Source organism: Symphalangus syndactylus, chromosome 14 (assembly GCF_028878055.3).
Source record: "Symphalangus syndactylus isolate Jambi chromosome 14, NHGRI_mSymSyn1-v2.1_pri, whole genome shotgun sequence".
Lineage (NCBI taxonomy): Eukaryota > Metazoa > Chordata > Mammalia > Primates > Hylobatidae > Symphalangus > Symphalangus syndactylus.
The window spans coordinates 71691490-71716620 of NC_072436.2; the positions used below are offsets into that span (position 1 = coordinate 71691490).

A 25131-nucleotide genomic window follows, 5' to 3' on the forward strand; every position below is an offset into this window, starting at 1 on the left:
AGGGGGTTGGAAATCATGGCTCAGGAAGAATAGAAATCAAGGCAGATTTTGCAGGTTTTGAGTTCTCAACAGAGTTCAAAGGCCTTCCACTTAGTGCCCTCTGATTTCCAGTACTCACTCACAAATGCCCATTCTCTGTGAACCTCACACTGAGGGGAAATGAGATAGACACAGCTTGAGTCAGCTGTTCATTCTGCTCTAGTTGGCTATGTCCAAGGGGGAATGTTCAAGCCAAAGTTCAAGCCAGTGGCCATCCTTGGAGACTGGGTCAGGAGCCCTTAGAGAGGTGGAGTTGGGAAGACAGCCCTAAAGTAGCCCATTACATTTATCTGTAAGGTACCAATAATGCCACCGCTCCTCTAGAAACCTACTATCAAATAAAAGGCTGTAGGCCCCAGGGGAACTTGGAAACAGAAATGGCAGGTGTCTCCTTTAAATGGAATTCATAGTATTTCTCTTTTTTTTTCTACCTTGAAGAACAGATTTCATTTTTTACACTTCTATAAAACAAATGGAACCGTGACTTCTGTTCCACAATTTCCATAGCTGATTTCATGAACTTTAACAAGTTTTGCTTATTTACAGCAGTCCCAAGCTTTATTCCCTTAGAGATGTCAGGACGTGGAGGGTAATTTTGCTGCCCCCTATGCTTTAAAGACCAAGTGAATTGAAAGAACAGTAAATCCCTGCCCCAACACAATAAGTGGGGTCCAGAAGGATTTTACGTGGGGTCTAAAATTCAATCAACCATTCATGGTCGCGTTATTTTGAAGCTAATGAAATGGCTGCCAGGAACCTGCACAGCTTGCCAGTGGGTAGCGCCAACCGAAGCCCATGCCAAACTTGGCTGAGTTTGCCGCCATCTAGTGGCCACTCCCAGCGTCAGTTTACATCTCTCAATGAACAGGATGCGGGCCTGTGGCTGGCCAGGACCAGCCTTCAGCAGGCCAGTCTAGGATTTTCCCGGTTAGTTGTCGCTCTTGGATTGGTCCAGACCAGGAAGACTGATTATTACAGGATTACTTAATGAGGAACTTTTCTGTACTTGGAAACATAAAGCAATGGTTTTAACCTTTGTGAGATTACAGGCCCCTTTGAGAATCTGCCTATATGCATATAATTTTTCATACAATTTCTAGAGGGTTTTGGGCTTACTGAAGCTAATCCATGGACAAAAAGGGAAAGACACTGAATATAAACCTGATACAGATGTTAGCTGGGTGTAATTTTCAGCCATTCTGAAGTCGTTTGGAACAGAAAGGGAAAATGGCAAGGGCAGGTGTGAGAATAGGAGGAAATCTACTGTTAACTGGAGGATAGTAAGAATCTTAATGTCCTCTAAAATGTGCCAAATGCCCATGGATCTTTAGTTGTATTTATACATGCTGTGTATCTCCACCTTAGCTTTCCACCTTAAAATTGGTTCCTTGTTTTACATGCCTGAGTTTTTCCTGGCCTTTCTTATTCTCCTCTGGTTTCTATCCAAAGTCGCTAGAGGACCAACAATAGGTTTGGGTTGGGAGTGGGAATACTGCCTGGGATTAGGCCAGCACCCCACATTGGCTGGGTGATTGAGCAAGTCCTGCACCCTCCCTGGGCTCAGCGTGAGGATGAGCATCCTTTAACCCCTCTTAGGATGGAATGAGACACTGTGTACAAGTGAAAGACATTGAAAGAGTCAGAAGCAGTATACAGTTTTTGGAGTCTGCAATGTTATTCCAAAAACAAGTCCTAGGTTACTTCACAGGTAATTCGTGCTTAAAGCAGGTGAAATAAATGTCAGCTGGACTTGCTGGGAGAGAAAGGATGTATTGTCCTATTTTCCAGGGGCCTGTTGACAAGTGGCATTAATAACTATTATTAGTGCCTCCTTCTCACTACTCACATTATAAGCAAAAAGCTTTCACCTTTGGTTTCAGTAACCCCTCAACACATCACTTCTGACACTAATTCCCTTTGTGAGCAGGAGCTGGGGCCGGCCCGGCCTCCACCCTCTTCTGTACAGCCCTGACATCTGCAGAATCACAGACAGTCAGGTCTGCAGGGAACTGCAGAGAAGAAGGAATGCCTTTAACTAATTCAGGGCACTCAAACCACAACACACACACACAGACGCCTCTCACAGTGGAAGTACACATTTTCCAAAAATTAAAAACTGCTCGGCCGGGTGCGGTGGCTCATGCCTGCAATCCCAGCACTTTGGGAGGCCGAGGCAGGAGGATCACCTGAGGTCAGGAGTTTGAGAGCAGCCTGGCCGACATAGCAAAACCTGGTATCTACTAAAAATACAAAAATTAGCTGAGCTTGGTGACAGGTGCCTGTAGTCCCAGCTACTCAGGAGGCTGAAGCAGAAGAATCGCTTGAACCAGGGAGGCAGAGGTTGCAGTGAGCTGAGATCACGTCATTGCACTCCAGTCTGGGTGATAAGAGCGAAACTCCATCTCAAAAAAAAAAAAAAAAAAAAAAAAGTGGCTTCATGGGGCTGTGTGCAGTGGCTCATGTCTTGGGGAGGCCAAGGTGGGAGAATCACTTGGGGCCAGGAGTCCAAGACCAGCTGGGCAACAGAGCAAGACCTCACCTCTACAAAATAAATAAATAAATAAATAAATAAATAAATAAATAAATAAATAATAAAATCAGCCGGGCATGGCGGTGCACGCCTGTGGTCCCAGCTACTTGGGAGGCTGGGGTGGGAGGATCACTTGAGCCCAGGATGTTGAGGCTGCAGTGAGCTGTGATCACACAGCTGTACTCCAGCCTGGGTGACAGAACAAGACCCTGTCTCTTTAAAAAATAAAACTTAAAAAAGGGCCAGATTACTCAAAGCTGTACTATGGAATATTAAATAATGTTTTAATGTATATTTTCAGAGAAGAAAATTTTGCAAAACTCAAAACCACTACGATAAAGTAACACAATTGCAAACATTTTGGGAATGTGTTGCCATTGTGCTGTGGCTCTGGGTCTTAGCAACACTTATGGTGGCAGATCACAAACTTCGCTGCATATCCAGTCACTTGGGAGCTTAGAAAAGTTCGAATACCTAGACAACAGCCCTTGTTACTTAAATCAGTGTCTCTGGAGTGGAACCTGGGCAGGTGAATTTGTTTAAACCTCCCCGGTACAGCCACGTCTGGTAACCACTACCTCAGTGGAGCAGTTGAGAATGTTCAGCTCAAGCGCTGAGGCTGCCTTTGCCTGATTCCCTTTAGCCCCAGGGTGACTGCTCTGATCAACGAAACTATTGACACTTGCAAGCACTGGGGTCTTCACAGAGAATAAATTAAAGGACATGAAAACTGCAAGATGGGAAATGGTTAAGAGGCTTATAGTGGAATCTAGGCTTGAAAGGGAGATAAGAGAAGTGGATGAATGTGAGATCCAGGTAGGAGATGGACAGGCCTGATGGTGCAGTCAGTTGGGGTAGGGGGAGGTCATGAAGCCAAGAGATGACTCAAAGATGACCTAGCTCCTGGGATACAAGGTGGCAGAATGTCAGTCAGCTACACAATTTGCAGATCCCAGTGCAAAATGACAATGTAGAGCCCCTTGTTCAAAAATCATTAATAATTTTAGGCTGGTCACAACAAAACATCAAATTCAGCGTGGAGCCCTTCTAAGCATAGGGCCCAATGCAATTGGTCCTCTCTTCCACCCACGTCCATCCTCCACTCGTCCCTCCTCCTTCTTCCTTCCATCTGCCTCTCCCTCACACTTGTATGCTGGTGTCTCTCTCCCTCTCTCTCTAAGCTTGTCTGTCTTTCTTTCTTCCACTCCCTTGCCCGTCCTCACCTCTAATCACAGTTACCCACTTAACCTAACTGCCCATACTACAAAACTGAGGTTTAACTTTCATGTTTGGATTCCTGAGTAAGGCTGCTTTTCCCGGGTCCCCTGAGTCTGAAGGATTTCTTTGCCCACACTTGACTTTCAGTCATCAAGAAGACTTTGATTACAGGAGCAAGACATACCCCTTGTAGCTCTGTTCAGCAGTCTAAGCCTTAATGACATAAGCCCTGACTGCCCTCGGGGATAGCTAAATGCTCAGTCACCCATATGCTGTTCCAAATTAGCTTCAGAAACCGAAAGCCCCACTTCCCTCTCCATAAGAAAGTCAGAAATATCTCTCTCTGGACCAAACCGTTGTTCAATCACTAATAAAGACAGGGAAAAAAATGCTTCGGATTCATTTTAACTTACTCAATTTCACTGGGCTGGAGAAAAGTTAACAGGCCACAGGCTATTCCACAAAAATCTCTTTGGTACCTGTAATGTGCCGGAAACTGTTCTTGGCAGTGACTATCTAAAAGTGCACGAAACAGGCAAAGCCCTGCCTTCAGAAGCTTATGATCTAGTGCAAACATGCAAAGGAATGAGATCGTTTCAGGCACAAATAACAGTATAAAGAAAAAATGTAAGATAATGGGATAAAGACAGATTAGAGTTGCAGGGGCTAATTATAGCTAATTATACTAGGTGCTAGAGTCAGGAAAGATCTCTTTGAAGAGATAATATTTGAACTAAAACTGGATGGAGTGGAGGAAAGGCCATGATAAGACCTGGGAAGCACATTTCAGGGAGAACAGCAGACAGGCCTTGAGGTGGTGGCTATGAGCACTGGATGTTCAGAAAACTGTTATAGAAGGAGAGTGCGGCTGGGACACAGTGTGGGAGGAGCAGAGGACTACAAGTGGGTGAAGAGAGAAGGGCAGGGGCCTGATGCCATGGGCAGGGATCATGAGTTTGAATTTAATCCTAAGTATACTTAAAATTTTAATGAGGAACTGACATATTTGATTTCCACTTTTAAAAGATGTCGAGTCTGGCCACCATGCAGAAAATATATGGTCCAGGACAAGAGTGGAGGCAGGAAGCCAAGTCAGCTAACTATTTCCTAGACTAGGCAAGAAATGGTGGTGTTACAGCATTGGAGATAATGGAAATAGTCAGATTAAGGGCATAAATTGGTGGTGAATCCAAAAGTCTTTTCTGGTGGATTAGATCTGGAGTGGAAGGGGAAAACATGAATAGAAGATGACTCTAGGTTTTTAGCCTGAGCAACTCGGTGAATAGTAGAGCCTTTTGCAAAGGGCAGGTGAACTGGGTGTGGGAGGGTGGGAAGAGGGATGATTCAGAATTCTGTGTTGGACACACTGGGGGAGGGAAGCCTGTGAGATATTCAGGTGGAGATGTGGGGCCATCCAGAACCCAGAAGAGAAGTTGGAGCTAATGTATGAAAGTTAGGGTAGGACTTAAAGCCATGGAAAGGGCTTTAAAGGTTTTAAGGTTGGATAAACAGAAGAGGACAGGGGGACTGAGCCCTGGGACCGGGGCCAGCTTCACAGAAAACCTGTACAGTCATACAGGGCTCCATGCTTAGATGGTCCCTACACTTGGTTTAATGCTTTGCTGTCACTATGTTGAAATTCTTAATAATTTTTGATCAAAGGACCCCACATTTTCATTTTGTACTAGGCTCCACGGATGATGTGGCCAGTCCTGCTTGGGACACTTCATTGTTAAGAGATCTGGTAGAGAAGGAGACTTCATGAAAGCAGACTCAGAAAGAGTAACCAATGAGGTGAGGGAAAGCCAGGGGCATGGTGTGAAGGAAGTCTAAAAAATTTTTTTCAAGGAGAAAATGCCTGATTGTGTCAAATGCTGCAGGACACTTGAGTAAGATGAGGACAGATGCTTAATTGGGCTGACTGATGAGTGAGAAGGAATCAGGAATCACTTACATTTGAAAGCCTGTGTCAAGAAGATACATGGGGGTACCTGTCTTTTTTTTTTTTTTTTTTTTTTTTTTTGAGATGGAGTTTTGCTCTTCTTGCCTGGGCTGGAGTACAGTGGCCCAATCTCGGCTCACCACAACCTCTGCCTCCCGGGTTCAAGCGATTCTCCTGCCTCAGCCTCCCGAGTAGGTGGGATTACAGGCATGCGTCACTACACCCAGCTAATTTTTTGTATTTTTAGTAGAGACGGGGTTTCTCCATGTTGGTCAGTCTGGTCTCGAATTCCCAACCTCAGATGATCCGCCTGCCTTGGCCTCCCAAAGTGCTGGGATTACAAGCGTGAGCCACCGCGCCTGGCCCTGAGGGGGGGCGGTCCCTGTCTTTAAACCCATGCCCCTTCTCCCTCCATCTCCAGTTCCATTTTTCACAGTCAGAGGCCTCACACACATGAATGTGGACACCCCAGCCCAGACATCCGAACTTTGTTCTGGGCCTCTCTGCAATCAACCATCTGCAGAAAAACCACTGGGAGGACCTAGGAAAACATTCTTGCAGCTCCTGGCCATCTGCTTAGGGAATTTCACAATCTTAGATGGTCTAGAAGGCAGGCAGGGCACAGGGTCTAGGTGGGCATGTCCCCTTGACCAGACTCCTTGCCCTGTGAGGAGGAAGGAGTACAGATGGAGCAAGAAAAGAGCAGGACCCTCTAAAATACATGTCTCCAATGGATGCCCCTGTTGTCCAGGCCTATGGGCAGCACTGGAGATAAAGATGTGGGCAGATGAAAACTTTTGGTGGTAGGAAAATTGAGTAATTCTCACTTAGTTGTACATATTTTTCTCTATGAATGTTATCAGTGAGAGTGACGGCAGAAGGAAGTGTTAAGGCCTCGAGGAGAAAATTAAAAAGTAGGCGTAAAAGTTTTGGGGAAAATGAAAGTGAATTTACCAGGTATGTGCTATAGTTTAAATGACGGTGTCCCCTCCAAAATTCATGCTGAAACTTCATCTCCAATGCAACAGTATTAAGAGGTATGGCCCTTGGGAGGTGATTAGGTCATGACAGCTCTGCTCTGATGGACGGTGTTAGGATCCTCATAAAAATGCTTGAAGGAGTGGGTTCACCCTCTTCTGCTCTTCCATCATGTGAGGTCACGGCACTCCTCCCTTTTGCCCTCCCATTCCTTTCTGCCACGTGACACCACTGAGACAGCATCGTCTACAAGGAATGAGCCTTCACCAGACACGGATCCTGAAAGCACCTTGGTCTTGGACTTGCCAGCCTCCAGAACTGTAATAAATAAATGTCTGTTCTGTATAAATTATCCAGTCTCAGGTATTTAGTTATAGCAGCACTAGTGGATTAAGACAGTAGGCGTAGTAAGTTTGTCTGGCTCTGTTGAGTGCCCACCTCAAATGACCGGTCATAAACTCAAAGTGAATCCAGGCAGCTCAGGGGTGATTTTCTCCAGCGACGTTCAGCTGTCCAGTTACAGGCACTAAGAAGGTGGATTATTGGGTTTAAACAGGGTTAGGGGTTATGATGAGGAAAAATGGCCAGAGAATTTAAGGGTGCATGTTCAGTAGTAGATTTAATGCTAGTTATGAATCTGAGGTAAGGAGGACTTAATGGGGTGACTGATAGTGAAAAAATGGTGGGACCAATGGAATGGTGGCTCACTGAGGTAGCGTCAGAGAATTGCTGGAGTGGGTGAGCTGGGCACCTAGGATGTGGTGGGCACAGGGTGGGAAGTGTGAAAGTGAGATTTCAGAGGTGGTACAATTATAGGGGGTGACATGGTTTATTTATGACTATGAGTGGCTAAGCTGGTTGGAGGAAGTATTATCTAACAGCTCTGCAAAGGAGGTGGAACTACCGGCCCCATTTTTCAGATGAGAAAACTGAGACACAGAGACATTAAAGTGACTTGCCCAAAGTCAAAGAAGTGAGAAAAGGTTGAGCTGGAAATCAAACCGAGGCCCATCTGCCTTTAGGCGTCTCGTTGTCAAAGACTGCCTACTACATTCAGGTATGGCTTCATAGTTAAGTCAAGTGTCCTTTTTTGTTTTTCTTTCAGGAAATGATTTTTATCTGGAATCTTACTTTTTATCTGTGAAGACACAAAGTTGACTACATTATCAATCACTTTCATTACCAGGCTGGGCATTTCAGGCCACAGAAGAATGAGATTGGAATAATTTTGTGCTGGCCAGAAAACTGGTTAAATCCAGGGTTTTCTGGGGAGAAATAATGAAAATAGACCACATTTATTGGTGGAAATGCAACTGCATTGTCTGCGGGCACTCTCTACTGGCTCTAAATCAGAATAACAATGTGGGATTAGAAGCTTGATTTGTGGCTTTTTGGAAGGAGCATATAGACTTGAATGAACATGTAAAAACTTGGCCCTTGTAGATATCTAGGGGCTATGGCTCCAGTGGGGCAAGAAAAGTTTTTGTTACAGAACAAACCCTGTGTCAGCTTTTTAAGTCACAGTCACAGTCACGCTGCATATGTCTAATTCCCTCTAGTGAGACAGCCCCGCTTCCTCAGCGTGTCTCTAATGAGACTGTCAGAATCTTAATCTTTTTCATCTTCTTACATTCTGAGCCTAATAAAGTGTCCAGCACATAGTAGGTGTCCAATAAATATGTGTCAATCAGAATAGAAGAAAAATGAGAAAAACGGTACAATCTCGCGGAAGGGAGAGGGACTACTTGTACCTGGGTAATTCAGGAAGCCTTCCCAGGACAAGCTGGGTGGTGGCCATGGTAATGGGGAGGGAGAGGTAGAGTTGGAAAAAAATATATATATCCAGAAAGCAGGATAGCAAACTTAGGGGCCAGATATAGGACCCACAAGGGTAGGAATTTTTGTGTGATTTTAGAAAGAAGTACCTTGCAATACACTGACAGATGTGGCTCCCGATCTTTCTGGAGAAAATGTGAGCAAGACTAAAAGATTTCATAAAAACAGATGGAGGAAGCTAGCATGACAGTTTCAAGGAGGCTGAAAAATGAATTTGGAAAGATTTCTAACCATGAGTACTAAAAAGAAAGAATAATGACTCCGGGTTTAAAGATATTTTCTCCTAAATCAATTTTTGCCATAAATTGTGTGGCTTCTCAGGAAATTCAATTCAAGAAACATACAGAGCACCTATCACAATTACAGCTTTGTTTCCCTGGGCCTAGAGATCTGATTTGAGGGTTACTTTCCTGGTTTTCACACTGAGTTCCATGTCCCACAAACCCCCTGAGTCCCAGACAAATCAGGCCAGCTGTCACTCTACCTGGGAAGGAGAATGAGGAACGCTCAGGGGAAGAAGATCAGTGCCAAAATCAAGATCAAACAGGTTGGTCTCAGGACAGAGCACAAGGGCTGAGCTGAGAATGGACTGGAGGTGACAACTCTACATCTGCTATCATCTTTACTCTGAGACGTCTGCATAAGGAGATTCCTCACCCACTGGTAAAGTGGATTTCTGGCTTCTGAATGACCAGGTGCATGGAATCAAATGCAGAATGACAGTCAAAGGGGAAGAATGCATGCACAAGAATCTTTGCGTAGCAACAGCAGAATTGAGGACAAGAAAGGCGGGAGCCTCATTTTGAAAGTCTTGCTCTTCCCCCACAATTATATCTACAAACAATGATCCGAAAGAGAATGGTAGGCCAGGTACAGGACTCTTACAGCTAATAGGAAAAACTGCTCAGCCACTGCTGTAACCCACATGTAAGTGATCACAAGCAGTTAAACACTGAGCCCCTGAAGCCCAAACTGTCAACTTCCAACCTCACTTCAGTGGCCAGAGGTACGCATGACAGTAGGAGATGGTCGGCAGCTCTGGAGAAGGAAGCACTAAGTCATGGAGGAGGGTCTCCCACAGAGCAAACAACCCAGAGTCACTCTTTGCCTACCCAAAGCAAGAAAAGTTTGAAGAACTGCTCCTGTCATAGCACAGAGACAATGACATTTCTATAGCAGGCATTCTGCAGGAAACTTATCAGAAGCTATCATTATCCTTATTAGAAAGTCACAACTCAGGCATTTTACTGATTTGGAAAATAACTGGCAAAAACAGACAAACAAAACAAAGCAAAAAGTAAGAAAACAAGAATAGCCATGCAGACAGAATGGACACAATTCATGCAAATTGAGAAGGAAGTGAATATATGGCATTTGGAAGCATAAAGAGTAAGAAACAGAACATGACCAGTCAACTGCAGATCAGCATGTGTGCTGTGAGCCAGGAACAGACACTGGGCAGGAAAGGATATATCTGCAGATGTTGTAAAGACTATATGTCTAAAGAAAAGAATGAAGAACTAAACTTAATCAAGACAAACAAAACCCTGGCACTGCTGGCTGTGGTTTTCACCAATGACTTGATTCAAAGGAATTGATATCAGATCTCCATTATAGCTAATGTCCATGACGATAATGATAATTACTAGTGTTTATGAAGCACTTACTAGATACCAGCTCTTATGCTAAAGTTTGACATAGATCATCTTCTCTTATCCTCACAATAACTGCATGAGTTAGCACTACGATTGCACTCATTTTACAGTTGGAAAACCTGAGGACCAACGTCACACAGTGACCGATCAATGACACTGGGATTCAAATTCAGGCAATCTGGCCCCAAAGCCAGTTTTTAACCACTGTATGATAGCTGGCTCATTCCATTATGGTTAGTTTACACTTTGTCAGAAAATTATTTTTGTAAACTTTATAAAATTATTTTAAAATATTAAAAAGTATTCACATCAGACTCAGGAACTCTATATCTTAATGCTTCCTCTTTCACTTTGAAACTCCAAACCAACAAGGAAGCAAATGGTTCAGCCACCATTGGCCAAAATTCCAGCAGTGGGCTATCGCAGCCCCATCCAGAGCTGAGATCCTTGTGTGCATGTTTTGGGGGTGGATGGGTAGTATGGTGTGGAAAGGAGAGAGTGCAGCAGCTGTCACCTTAGTCAGTCACAGCTTAAGGAGAATAAATGGTGGTAGCAAAGTTAAGCATCACTTTTAGAAAGGTGGAGGGGTGGTGAGGGGTGCTTGCAGTGTGAGAGGCACAGCAGAGCAATGCTGCTTAAGTTCCTATCACATACAAGTGAGCAAATACATTTTTTTTTTTTTTTTTTTTTTTTTTTTTTTTGAGACGGAGTCTCGCTCTGTCGCCCAGGCTGGAGTGCAGTGGCGCCCTCTCGGCTCACTGCAAGCTCGGCCTCCCGGGTTCACGCCATTCTCCTGCCTCAGCCTCTCCGAGTAGCTGGGACTACAGGCTATGATGAGTGACTCAATGAGTCAATGAAATGAAATGACTGGTCTGAATGTACTGAAGATTGCATAATTTTATGTAACTCTAGGTAAAGAATATGAGTGGTCATGGAAATGTGTTTTACTTTATGAACTAAAAGAAATAACTTTCAACATTTTAATATTCCTTGGACCCTTCTTAGATAAATTGCAATGATTAGTCACTACTAAAAAGTAGGAAATCTGAAGCTGAGTGTGGTGGCTCATGCATGTAATCCCAGCACTTTGGGAGACTGAGGCAGGAGGACTGCTTGGGCCCAGGAGTTCGAGACCAGCCTGGGCAACATAGTGAGACTCCCTCATCTGTATTTTTAAATAATAACATTTTTTAAAGTATGGAAATTATTTGCAATGAACACATAAACTCTGATCAAAGACAAAGACTAAAAGTATGCTAATCAAATGGGCATTAGATTTGATTGATTGAAGTTGTGACTCAGCTTCAAATTTAGCTCTGCTTCCTGGCAGCCAAGACAAAGAGGAGAACACAGTAAGTTGCACTCCTGTCTTACTAGAAAGGAGGAAGCACTGCAGTCCCTCAAAGAAGACACAGTTATTTTCTGAGCACTGAATTCCCAAGCAACTTTCTCACATAGAGTTATACATAGAAGTCGCTGGCGTTCTCCATTCTTCATTCTCATTTTTCCAGTACAATTAGGAGCAGATTTCGGGAAATCGTTACTTGCAGGAAAGCTATAAACTGAAGATATAACATTAAAAGACAACTCAGTGAGCCCTATTCTGTGAGGGTAGCAAGATAATGTAATCCAAGTACAGCTTCTAGTCTGATCTGAGGTTGGAAATGAGACTGTCTATAAAGAAAGGAAACAGATGTTTGCTGAGCACCTAACATATGTCATATGCATGAAATATTTCCTTCCTTTCAGCATATGTGTTACTAGTCTCATTTGTAGAAGCTAAGCAACTTGCCCCAGATTCACTGCTGTTTAAAGCAGAGTCCCAAGCTCATGCACACTTTCCTATACCACACGTCCTCCTTTCTTTCACAATTTTTATCAAGAAGAGTCAATGGACAATTTAGCCCCTTTCTTTGGGCAATTTGAGGTTATTCTCCCCAGTGAGGGCCTAGAGTGCTGGTGTTATGTACCATATTAAGAACAACTCATTTTGTTAAAAAGCCAAAGGATCAGTTAGTTGTGGGGTTGACTCATATCTGCATGTTCAGGAATGTTCATGGCTCTTATCTAAAAGGAAGTCCGTAGTATTGAGAGCTGTAAACTTCTCTGTTTAAATGGCCTGGGAAAGGATTATTATACTCTCTCTCCAGTGAGCAGAAGACCTAGAGACTCCCCGTGGACAAGATGTTTACACTGTGACCAAAGCATGGGTAGGAACTGGGTGGTGGTAAGGGAGACCCAGATGGAGAGAGGGCTCCAGGCAGATGAGAAAGAGCTGGAAGCTACAGAAGGGAGGATGTGGCTGAAGTCTCCAGTGTGCAGCAGAAGGGAAGGTGGCAAGAGAGAGGTGGGCAGGTACGCAGGGCCAGATCATAAAGACTTTCCATTTAATTCCTTCATGCAGAGGGTCTATACATAGTATAAAGCCTTCTGCTTCTCCAAAAAAGTAGACACAATGTGAAGTAAAATCACTGTGAGAAAGACAGCGAGTCGGGGGCCCCTCAAGAACATCTGCACCTAGATCTTAAAGAAGGTGAATGGCAGTGATGGGAACAGGGGTGGTGGGTCCAGAATTCCTATTAGGCACCATCTGGGATTCCCATAGCTGTTCTCATCACAGTACCTCTCTTACCGCTTTGCAGTTGTTTCCTTGTCTCCGCCCCCACTGAACTGTATGCCCTACAGGACTGTCTTCATATTGCATATTTAGCTCAGCTTCCTGGCAGCCAAGACAAAGAGAACACAGTAAGTTGCATTCCTGTCTTACTAGAAATGAGGAAGCACTGCAGTCCCTCAAAGAAGACAAAGTTATATTCTAGGTCTGCCAGACCTATAGGTATCATTTTTTTTCTTTGCAAAGTGACTTTTCGTTTTTAAACAAGCTTTCAAAGAGAAAAAGGATGATGAGTAAAGCATAACACAAGAAATGTCAATTATTTCTCTCTTTGTAACTTTTGTATCTCAGTTCCTGTCTGGGGACTCTACAAAATTTCCATGCCATCCTCTGTGACAGAATCCCCACAATCTGCCTGTGCCTTGCTGTGGCTCTCTGTCATGCTCTTCCAGGTACTAGTTGGTCTCAATTGCTGTGGCCACCAGTGGGACTTTGCGTCTGCTCTTTACTCCCTCCCGTCTCTTGTATCTTAACACAAGTTCAGACCACTCGACTGGGGTGCACCTTCATGCAGGATTCTTTCCTCAAGCTGCCTTGTGTGTGATAGGACCGTTTTCATCAACTTACTTCTCTCAATTGGTCCCAGCATCTTTCCAACACCCCCATAGTGGGCCTTACTCAAAAGGACCACATTCCAGCTGGTGGAGTCTCCATAGAGTTCTCCCATTGGATGCTACATGAAGATACTTCATAACTGTGAGGTGTGAGACAGGGAGATGGCAGCACTACCATTAATGAAGTGACTTATAGTGATGTATACCCATGGCAGGGCCATTGGGCATCTTAACCCTGGCCTAGTTTCAGACACATAGGCACCAAGAACCATCGAGCTAGCCTCTGCCCATCCAAGAGCACAGTCTCAGACAAAGTACAGAATCTAAGTTGACCTCATCTGGCACGTACAGGGGGAATTTTGTGCATGAGTGGATATAAAACCAGGTCCTGTTTTCCCATCACCACTAAGATTGGTCCCCACTCTGCTGTTGCTGCAGAAGGCCCAGAGGTGACATCAGTCCTTTTTCCTCAAATGGCCAGAAGGCTGTTGGCCTGGGCAGCAGGAAGCATGCACTTCGTGGAGAGGATTTAATTTATGCCTAAATGTTAAGTCAACAGCAACATATGGACAGACATTTTTACTTAAACAACCAATAGCAATGTAACCTCTGCATAAAAATAGAGTGGGCCCTAGAAGGAACAGCTCCCTTGTGTAGCTGTTCACTGTCTAAGGAAGGCCATGTTCATATGCTTTTTTTTTTTTTTTTTTTCTTGAGTCTTGCTCTGTCACCCAAGCTGAAGTACAGTGGCATGATCGTGGCTCACTACAACCTCCGCCTCCCGGATTCAAGCAATTCTTCTGCCTCAGCCTCCCAAGTAGCTGGGATTACAGGTGCCCACCACCATGCCCAGCTAATTTTTTGTGTTTTTAGCAGTGACTCTACTTGCATGTGGGGACCTTTATCTACCAGGGACCGGGGGCTACTCATGGAAAGCAAAGACTTCGGGCACAGCAAACAGGCCACATTCAGTCCATAACCCAAGCTGGTCTGGTTAGCATATAGTAAGTTTGGTAATGAATTGTAAAGAAAGCTCTCACCACTTTCTGATGTTCAGAAAGCTGAACATCAAACAAACACAAATCAGTTCACCATGGGCTATATAGTTTCAGGATTCTCCAACCTGGGGAACCAGCATTTCAGTGTTCAAATAAGGCACAAAATGTGCTCAAGTAGAATGGCCTGGTCATGGGGAAGCCATGTAACTCTTTCAAGAAAGCCCTGTAACCTGGGACTAGAGGTCCAAAAAGTCTGGACCTGTCCTCCAGTGATGACAATTCAGTTAAAAAGGCACATAAATTAACAAGCAAAATATTTGAGTAACTGCGTGAAGGCAGTGAAAGGCTGTCATGATTCTAAAATTGAAAATGATAAAGGATCAAAGGAAGAAGTGTGTGCTCTTGGCTCCACCTGAAGTCAAGACTGTTTGCTCTGCATTTTCCTTTTTCTTCCAACCCCTATTCCCACCAGGATCAATAGGTCAGATGCAGGAAGGTCTGTGACTTTTTTCATCACTTCATGAAAATCTGTCAGACTCATGGTAGTGGACTCAGGTGAGTCTGCCATCCAGCAAGACCCTCTTCAGCTCTGAGATGGAAGTACAGTGGAGAGTCCCTCCCCTCGCTCTCAGAGACTTTCACTTTCACTCCAGCTCACAAGATTCTGGGGAAACTGGAACCATAGCTTGTTAAAAAAAGCTAGGGCCACTTTCCTGGGTCACATTCTGGGTCAGTGTCTTGCTATTTCACCAAGTGCCCATTCTAGTGTCCTTCCTAACCTATGGCCTGGCTCCCTGAGGACAGATCTCAATAACAGCCTCCAAAAAATTGAGCTACAGAGTGAATAGTGAGTTAATATTTGCGTTCTAGTCCCAAGTGACCTTATATTCCACCCTTTTGGGGATCATCTACTCCAGGAGTTCTCAATTAGAGAAGATATTATCCTCACCCCCATCCCCAAGGAACACTTGGCTATATGTAAAGACAGTTTTATTTGTCACAACTGGTAGTGGTTGGGGGGTGTTACCATCACCTAGTCGGTAGAGGCCAAGGATTCTGCTAAACATCCTATAATCCGCAGGACAGGCCCCACAACAAAAAACTATCCAACCCAAAATGTCAATGGTATCTAAGTTGAGAAAACGTTAAAACCACAGATTGTCAGCTTTCCTGACATAACTCCCAGTTCCACAGGTCTTCCTAATAGAGGTAAATTTCTTTAATATATTAGTAAGCCAGTTCCTACAGTTACACCTGGACACAGGATGCTGGAGAGGGGACTGGAAGTCCTGTGACTGAGTCAAGGGCTCTCCCCCATCAGAGGACTCAGCTTATGATCTGAATTCTAGTTCATGTGACACTTATAAATGCATCCTACTGTCGTCCAGTCCTTCAGGGTGACAAACTTGTAGATAGCATGGATAATGACAAGGGCTCCTCTGTATTTCATTATGTCCTTATTATTATTTTTTCATTAAGTAATACTAAATAACATCATCTGCTTGTTTTTGTTGGCTGAAGCATTCATTCAGCCAACAAATATTTATTGTGTGCCCAGTTAAGAACAAGCACTGTGCTCTATACTAAATGGGTGATAACTGTCTGCTGGGGCTAGTGAACATAGACCACAGTACCTACAGCAGGAGTTCTTCCTCGGGTGAGGATGAAAGTGCGGGGTGCTTGTTGAAATGCAGGATCCTGGGCCTTCCTCCAGAGATTCTGATTTTGTAAGGATGGTGCCCAGAAATCTGCATTTTTAGCCAGCACTTGATGTGAGTCTGATATAGGTTATCTATGGGACCAGGCTTTAAGAAACATTGGTAAAAATCATGAAATTCACTCAATCAAATCCCAGACCTGAGTATATGCAGTCTTGAGCTCTAGTGTGGTAATTTCCTATATCTGTGAAAAAAATCATTTAACTATTAATTGTCTCAACTTTCTTGTTTTTTAAACCAAAAGAGAGTAAGACCCTAATAACCTGTGTTCAAACATAGGTGGAGAGAAGGCAGAATGACCTTATTTATGTAGAAGCAGGACACTTTCAAAGGAACAGAACCATACAATTTGTATGACATAGATTGAGCATTAGCCAAGTACATTTGTATCAATGATAATTAGGAGGAAAATCTCTTGCTTATGTAAGAGGTATGAACACTATCTTTTCTCTGAACTGACCTCAGCATACAATCATTCATAGCTTGATTAGGGAACGCTAATCTCTGCTGGTTATCAAGATAAATGGCTTCTCTGATTACTCTGTTTTCTTTCAAATCCTTTCTCAGACCTACATCATTAATGCTCCGCTTGTGACTTTTCAATGGAGCACTTATTTTAGTAGCACACTTAACCCCATTAGAGGTTCAAATCTAAACCTTGTTCTAAGCAAAATTCCTCCAAGCTGTTAGAAACACCTTAATACTTATCTATATCTAATATCAAGGAAGTTATCTCATGTATGGGCGAGATACATAAATGTAGGCAATAGTTTTCAGCCCGATTGCTCTGACGTGAATTACTGTGACCAATTTAGCAATAGAAGAAATCTATATAAAGAACTTCCTAATGAATATATAGATTAAACTTAATGTATCACTATCATCATTAGAAGGACAGAGTATGGGTTAAAGGCCAGACTATCTCAGAAAATATGCCAGTCTCCCTTAAAATAATAAAAAATACAGCTCTTTTCCAACTCATCTAAGAATTCCCTCCCATTCTGTTCCTTTAATTATATCTTTATTATGTAAGGTCTTTATTATACTTTAGTACTTTTTTATGTTCCTGTCTTGTTTTTGTTGTCTACCTTTTGCTACTACCTTTTAATACACCTTGACTCCTGGGCTCACAAAACAGAACACCCATTGAATTTACTTACAGATTGAGCACCTCAAAAGACTCTAGTCTTTGTGCTCCTGTTCAGAACCATTCAAAATATGGATGAGTTTCCAAACAGGAAGGAAATGGAATATGCTAAAAACTCACAGTTTTCTGTGTAATCTGTAGCCTTAAATCATCCGAAGTACCCCAGATCCTGCACACCAAGGAGTTCCATCCCACTGTTTTGTCCAAATGAAAGAGAACCCCCTCCCAGCATTTTAGAATTTGGACCTGGAATGCCAATTTAAATGCAAATGGTCCCTCAAACTCGGATTTGCTGTGAGATCCATTTTTAAGTAGACTATGCTCCCTGCAGACCAACATGCAAATGGTGCTCGAGTATACGTAGGAATCACAGAGGCAACGAAAAGACACCAACCATACCTATTTTCGCAGCCTCCACTTTCAGGTTGAAATCCCAGTTCCTTGGCAATTTTAGGGACATTTTGCTTCCAGTTTAAGTGAGTAGTTAGTGAAGCGGTGAGTCTGTCACAGTTTGCGCCCTTCTTGTCCTTTGGCTCTTTCTCTCTGTTTTTGTGTCTCTTTTTGTTCCTCCTGATGATTGCTTCACAGGCAATCTTAGGCTTGAGGTTGATTTGCCAACGTGTCTCCTCCTTTCTCTTAGATGAAAGGTCCATCCATCTGTCACTGGAGGATGGCACCCAAACTCCCCCAGCCTCCACCCTCAGTCCCACAGGGGCTAGCACCCTGCTTTTCTTGCTTTCAGTTTTACCAGAAATATCCCAGTTGACACTTCCCTCTGCGTCATGGGAAGCAAAGCTCCTTTTCGAAAGAATCTCAGGCCTCACTGAGTTGAGGTCGTGATAAACAACTGCTGTCTCTCGGTTGTGTGTGTGTGTGTGTGTGTGTGTGTGTGTGTTTTAACTGTCTGCTTCCTTGCATTTGAGGAAGTGGGTGGCTGTTCAGTGAAGATGATACATTATGAGCACTCTTTCTTGAGAAAATGGTTTTTGGAAATGCTTGAAAAACCAGAATGGTTGCTTCTGTTATAAAAGGCTACAGTTTTAATTAAAAGAAAATGTCCAAACTCCCATCAACTACTTCAACTCTAAGCTCTCCTCTTCCTCACCTAACGGATCAAGCATCCAAAAATGGTCAGAGAAACAACAATCATTCCCCCAAAGTTATCTTCTTTTAAATTCTTCCTGCTGTAAGGACCATGTCGCAAGCTCTCCAGCTGCTCAGGATAAAATTTGCAAGTGATCTCAGCCTGATGTAGGGAGGGTTTTGATGTATTTGGCTTAATGAATCAACTTAAGCTAGGTCGACCCACTCACATATCCTAAGGGTTCTTTCGCATTGTACACAGGGTGTGGGCTTTAGAATCGGGGTATGTGGGCTGTCATACATGGTGTGGGCTTCCATTTGCTAGCTCTTCAACTTTTTAACAAGCAACTGAATCTTTCCAGACCTTAATGTCCTCATCAGTAAAATGGGGTTGATAATAACCACAACTCAAGGGGTTTTTGCAAAGGAATCTAGTGCAGAGTTTGACACAGAGTGGTTGCACCACAAACATTAATTCAACCTTTACTCTATTCTATTTAGTTCAGTTCCGTGACAATCTTTCATGTTTAACTGGGTCAGCCTAACCTAGTGATTAAGCATTTGGGCCCTGGAAACAGATCAATGGTAGTCAAATCCTGGCTTTCTTGCTGTGGGACTGAGGACAAGTTTCTTGACCACTTTGTGCTTCAATTCTTATCCTAGATGGGGCAAATAATAGGGCTTACTTCATAGGCTGTTGTGAGGCTTTAGTAGAAAAGCCAGTACAAAGTGCTCAGAACAGTCACTTCTGGCCAGCATCTAAGCTGCACACCTTGCTCCATTCATTCTCCAACTCTCCTAGATGACTGTGTCATACTTTCTTCTTCACCTGCCACTTGCTTACTCTTACAGACGACCTGGGTTCCCATTTCATTGAGAAAGTCAATGTAACTGCAAGAGAATGTCCACAAGCTTCCCTCACTCTATCTGCTCACCTACCTGCACGCAAGCTGTACCCCTGACCTTATTCTTGGTACAATGGGTGAACTGGCTGTTACCACTCTCCCATCCCTATTGCATCATCAATTTCTTCTTTCTCTTTGATCCTTCCTGTCAGCGTTCAAACTTACTATTTTTTATCCCATAAAAAATCTCTCTGGATGCCACCACCCCCTTGGGCTAGAGTCCCATTTCTCTCCTTCATTTCTGAACCAAGCTTTAGTAAGAATTGTCTAACTTGCAAATTTCTCTCCTCTTATTCTCTCCCGAATCCCTTAGTTGATGTTTTTGCCCCTATGACTCCACAAAATATATTCTCATCAAGGATACCTACGACTTCCCTGTCACTAAACTCACAGGTCACTGCTTCATCTTCATCTCACGGGCCCATCAGCAGTGTCGGACACATTTGATAGCTCTCTCCAACTCTGAGCCCTCTCTCCATGGGGCTCCCACGGCCTATGGTTGGCCTGGCTGTCTGCCTGCCTGTCTGGCTTTTCCGTGTCTGTTTTCCTGCTGATTGGTTCTCATCTCTCTGACCTCTAAATATTGAAGGAAACGAAGACTCGACTGGACTCCTTTTCCATCCACACTCACACCTTGGTGAGCTCATCTGTCTCAAGGCTTTAAATGTCACATATTTGCAGATGATTCCAATGTGTATTTCCAGCCCAGACCCCCTGAACTCCAAATCACATGGATCTCTGCTTAGATCTATAGTAGCCATCTCAAACTAAATGTGTCCAAACTGTATATCCAGAGAACGAGGCTGAAGGAAAAGTGGTGACCTGGTGTATACTCCTCTCTTCAGGAATGAAAGGCGCATAAGAGAGAAGAACCTTGCAAGCGCATTTAACGCCTCTACACACACCCTGTCTGCTCGCATTCCATTGGCCAACACAGGTCACATGGCCAAGCTCGAAGTCAGTGAGGCCGGAAGTACACCCAGTCCTCAGCAGCAGTGGGGACGGAGAAGGGCCTGAGGGGTGGAAGAAGGGCCGAAGCACTTGCTGATCAAGACTCCAATCCACCACACTCACCCAGTCTATCCAGCTACCCTCCAGCCTCCCCGGGGAGCTGGATTCCGCTGAACTTGACTCAGCCCACTTGGAGACATTGCACTACTGCCTGCCTGACCCAAACACCACTGATCTTTTTCGTATCCCGACTTCATGAAGCTGGTGTGGGAGGGGTAGATATCTTGCCCGGCCCAGCAGCATCTCCACGGGGGAATTAGACACCATCTAAAATTTCAGTCCTGGGACCTTTAAACTCAGGAATGTTGAAAATATTTTGAAGGTGGCATTAAGAAACACGCAGGGAACTTCCTTTACTTTTCAGGGTAGGTTCCTGTCAGTCTTGGAAAAACTCGTGACCCATGGGGGAAGTTAGTTGTGCATATGCGGAAAGGCAATCAGATGAAAAGCACACTCCCCGCAAGGGCCCAACACAGCAGCCTTCCCCCATCACAGCAGCCTTCCCCCATCACAGAGCTCTCTCCGGTCAGTCAGCTGGGTACTGCGCTCCCTCTCTCTGATCTTCATAAAATGAAGAGCCAAATGCTTTGCCTGGTCCCAAAATTTGAATTAGCATCTGCAGTAGCGCAAGCAAACATTCTTCCATCTATTGGCTTGTTGAATGATGAGCGGATTTATTAAGGACCAAATTTTTGCTGGACATTGGAGGAAGGTTCGTGAACAAGCAGACCTGGTTTCTGCTTCCCCACCTCACCACCCTGACACTGGCTGTTGTCTTTTACAGTCTGTTGGGGGAGAAGAACAATTAAGTGAACAATTAAATACAGTGTGAGAGAGCTATGTTGGGGAAAGTGTAGGGAGCTAGGGGGGTGTATATGCGAGGGGCCTAACTGGACTTGGGGAGTGAAGGAAGGGTTCCTGGAAGAAATGTCTTTTAAAGTAAGGCTTGACAAATGAGTTAGGGAGGCAAGAGGGTTGGAAAAAGGATTCCAGACAAAACTAACAATATGAATGAGGCACAGAGAGAAGAAAGCTCTTCAGGTCGCTCCTAAGAAGGATGAAAGGGGTGGGGTTGAGGAGAAATGAAGCTGGAGAGATAGTCAGGGCTGAGCAGGACTGGATCACACAGGGCAGGTAAACCTTGACAAAGAGTTCTGACTTTTTCCTGGGGAAAATGGAGGTCACTGGGGAGTTTTCAACAGGATGGGAGTGAGGAGGCTGTGGCAGATATCTAAGACAGAGGAAGAGTGAGGGAGAGAAATCGGCAGCATGGGCATGGAAAGAAGGGAAAACAACACAGGAGTCGTGTGAGTGACAGAATTGACAGCCCCAGGAGAATTATTACAGCAGAAAAAAGAGACACCCAAGATCCCGGCTCGTCACTGGAAGGGTGTAGTTCCAATCACAGAGAAGGGGCACGCACAAAAACAGTGAGGATTGGTAATGAGGAACAAGGAGAAAATGGTGGGCTTAGTTTGGGGCGTGTTGATTTAGGGACCCAAGGGGCACCTGAGTGCAGATCTTCTGCGCTCAAGGCTCAAGTGAGCCTAGAGCTCAAACAGACTCATTCATTCATTCACTCATTTACTCCATAAACATTTGTACAGGCCTGCGTTGGATGCTGATTAAACAAGAAGGATGATCAAGAACCCGGCCTAATCCTCAAATGAGTCATAAGAGAGAAGTGTAAACATAATAGCAATGCCGTGCAAGATACAAAAATAGTGCATGCACAGGGTAAAGTGGGAGCAGGAAATGGTTCCCTCTGCTCGGGCGGCATCCCAGGAAAGGGGACCCATGACAGAATAGTCAGGAAGCTAGGTCGAGGAGTGAGAGGAGAACGCTCCAGGCAAATGAAACGGCAGATCGCTGTGAAAACACAAATACGGCCCCCATTTAGGGAAGTATCAGAAATGATGTATGGACCCCAAAGATGCCCCATACCCACTAGTAGAAGTTGCAGGGGCTGCTGGGGCCAGGGTCTGATGCACTTGCCGAAGGGTTGGACTCTAGCCTGAGGAGGACTCTTTTTTTTATTTTTATTTTTTCTGAGACAGGGTCTCACTCTGTCAACCAGGCTGGAGTGCAGTGACACAATCATGGCTCACTGTAGCCTCAACCTCCTGGGCTTAAGCAATCCTCCCGCCTTGGCCTATGGAGCAGGTGGGACTGCAAGCGCGCACTACTATGCCTGGCTAATTTTTTAAAAACTCGTTTTGTAGAGATGGGGCTCTCACTGTGTTGCCCAGGCTGGTCTCAAGCTCCTGGGTTCAAGTGATCCTTCTGCCTTGGCCTCCAAAGTGCTGAGACTACAGACATGAGCCACTGTGTCCAGCCTGGAGAACTCTTAAAACATCTTTCATTATTATTTTTACCATTACAGAAGTCCATGCATAATCACCATACAAGTGTTTTAAAAGCAAAAAGAAAATAAAAATCATTGTTACCACTTAATGTGTAATAAGAACTTCTCCCATTCTTGGTTTCCGACTTCTCCCTCACTTTCTACTCATGTGTACGTGTAATGTATGTATGCATGTATTGTAAATTTTTTAAATGGTGCATATGCTGTCTTATAAACTGTTATCTTCCTTTGACAAAAAAAATCATGAAAAAGTATCTGTCATTAAGCATTTTTCCAAAACATCATCAGTGGCCTCATGATTTTTACTTATATGATGAGAGCAAAATTCATTTAACAAATCCCTGTGTCATTCAGCATTGGAGATATGTATAAATTTTCATAATATTCTTATATCTAAATATCTGAATAAATCTAGTCCTTTTCCCCCCTCAGGGGGAATTCTTAGAGATACAAATGCTGGGAATAAGAATATACTAAGGTTTGCTATGTGCTCTCAAATTGCTAAATCACTGAATTGTACACTTCCATGGGTGAATTGCATGGTATGTGAATTATGTATCAATAAAGCTCGTGAAAAAACAGTCAGGTGAAGAACAAACATGAGAAAGTTCTACGATTTATGTTTCCATTAACAGTACATGTAGAGCCCAGTTCCCTCAGAGCCTCACTAACAGTTGTCTTTATCATTGCTTTTATTATAAATCATTTTCAGTTGAATAAGCAAATATTTTTTTATTAAATAGTGAAACTAAAATTATTTTTTAATGTGCTTATTGGGCATTTGTAAGGGTTGGATGTGTCTAGGTGTCGATGTGTCTGAGTGATTTTGCAAGGAATCAGTGCAGGGGCAGTTTCTTATATCTTTATTTCTGATTTTCAGCCCACTGGCTCTAGGATCTTCTTCAGGAGTGTCAGTTATCTGCATGTTAGCTCTCCACTCTGTCAATTCCTTGTCTTTCATTTTGTCATCTCTGTTACTGTTATCTGCATTTGAAGATAGTTTCTCATGTTTGTTCTTCACCTGACTGCTTGTTTTTTATGAGCTGTATTGATACATAATTCACATATCATGCAATTCACCCATCGAAGTGTACAATTAAGTGATTTAGTATATTCAGAGTTGTGCAACCATTGCCACAATCAACTGTAGAACACTTTCATCTTCCACAAAAGAAACTCCATACCCATTAGCAGACCCTCCTGATTTTCCCCAGCGCTAGGCAACCACTTTATGTCTTTATAGATTTGTGTATAGACAAAGGTGTCTGTTCTGGACATTTCACATAATGAAGTCATATACTGTAATATGTGGTCTTTTGTGACGGGCTTCTTTCCCTTTGCATGTTTTGAAGTTTCATTCATATTGCAGCATGTATCAGAACTTTATTTCTTTTCATGGCCAAATAATATTCCATTGTGTGGATAGATCAAATTTTGTTTATCTGTTCATTTAGCTGATGGACATTTGGATTGTTTCCACCATTTGGCTATTATGAAAAATGATGCTATGAACATTTGTGCACACGTTTTTTTAAATTTTATTTATTTATTTATTTATTTACATGTTTATAAAGATTGGGGTCTCGCTATGTTGCCCAGGCTGATCTCAAACTTCAGGGCTCAAGTGATTCTCCTGCCTCAGCCTCTCAAAGTGCTGGAATTACAGGTGTGAGCCACCATGCCGGGCCTTGTGCACAAGTTTTATAAACTATTATCTTCCCCTGACAAAATGGCATTATCATGGCTTTTATTAAAAATTATTTTCAATTGAATAAGCAAATTTTTTTTTATTAAAACATCATCTCTCTTGGGTATGGACATAGCAGTGGAATTTCTGGGTTATATGGTGACTTTATGTTTAAACTTTTGAGGAACTGCCAAAATGTTTTACAAAGTAGCTGCGCCAGTTTACATTTCCACCAGAAATGTATGAGGGTTTCATTTTTTTCCACGTATTCCCCAACACTTGTTATCATCAGTCTTTTTTTATTTTAGCCACTCTAGTGGATGGTTAGGATGAAATGTTATTATCTCACTGGGGTTTTGATTTGCATTTCCCTGATGACTAATGATGTTAAGCATCTTTTCATTTGCTTATTGGCCGGTTTGATTTTCCAAAGCAGAATTCCTGCTTCGTGAAACATCCGATGATGTAGTCCCACTGAACCTGCATTTCCTCAAGGCCACATCCACCTAAAACTCAAGCCTTCAACTTCGACTGAAACTTTCCTACTTTTGCCTTATTTCCATCTAATCCTTCTGATGTACACTGTACTCAGTATCATTTCAAATTTCCAGCAGACTTTTTTCTATGTACTTCAGCTGCATTTCCCCTACCCCTTGCCCAGTTCTCCAGAACTTTTAAGTGATGCTGTGCAGGAAAAGGCAGTCACATCTTTCTGGGAGTGATTAGATCTGCTGAAGAGAGTCACTTGTCACCAGATCTCTCCGTCTCCTTCTCCAGCGAGCTCTCCAGGC

General features: G+C 43.5%; 1 protein-coding gene across 5 annotated transcripts in view; it reads right to left on the bottom strand.

The window, feature by feature from the left end:
- The window catches only part of ARHGAP25 (Rho GTPase activating protein 25), a 91342-nt gene extending 73155 nt beyond the window's left edge, over positions 1-18187 (bottom strand). For 2 of the 5 annotated variants that reach the window (XM_055241208.2, XM_055241205.2), the window contains exon 1: positions 17689-18136. In XM_055241208.2, coding sequence (XP_055097183.1) covers positions 17689-17749 — 61 coding nt within the window. In that variant the 5' untranslated portion in view covers positions 17750-18136. The other 3 variants (XM_055241204.2, XM_055241207.2, XM_055241206.2) reach the window with 3 other exon arrangements.
- Positions 18188-25131: the final 6944 nt, after the last annotated feature.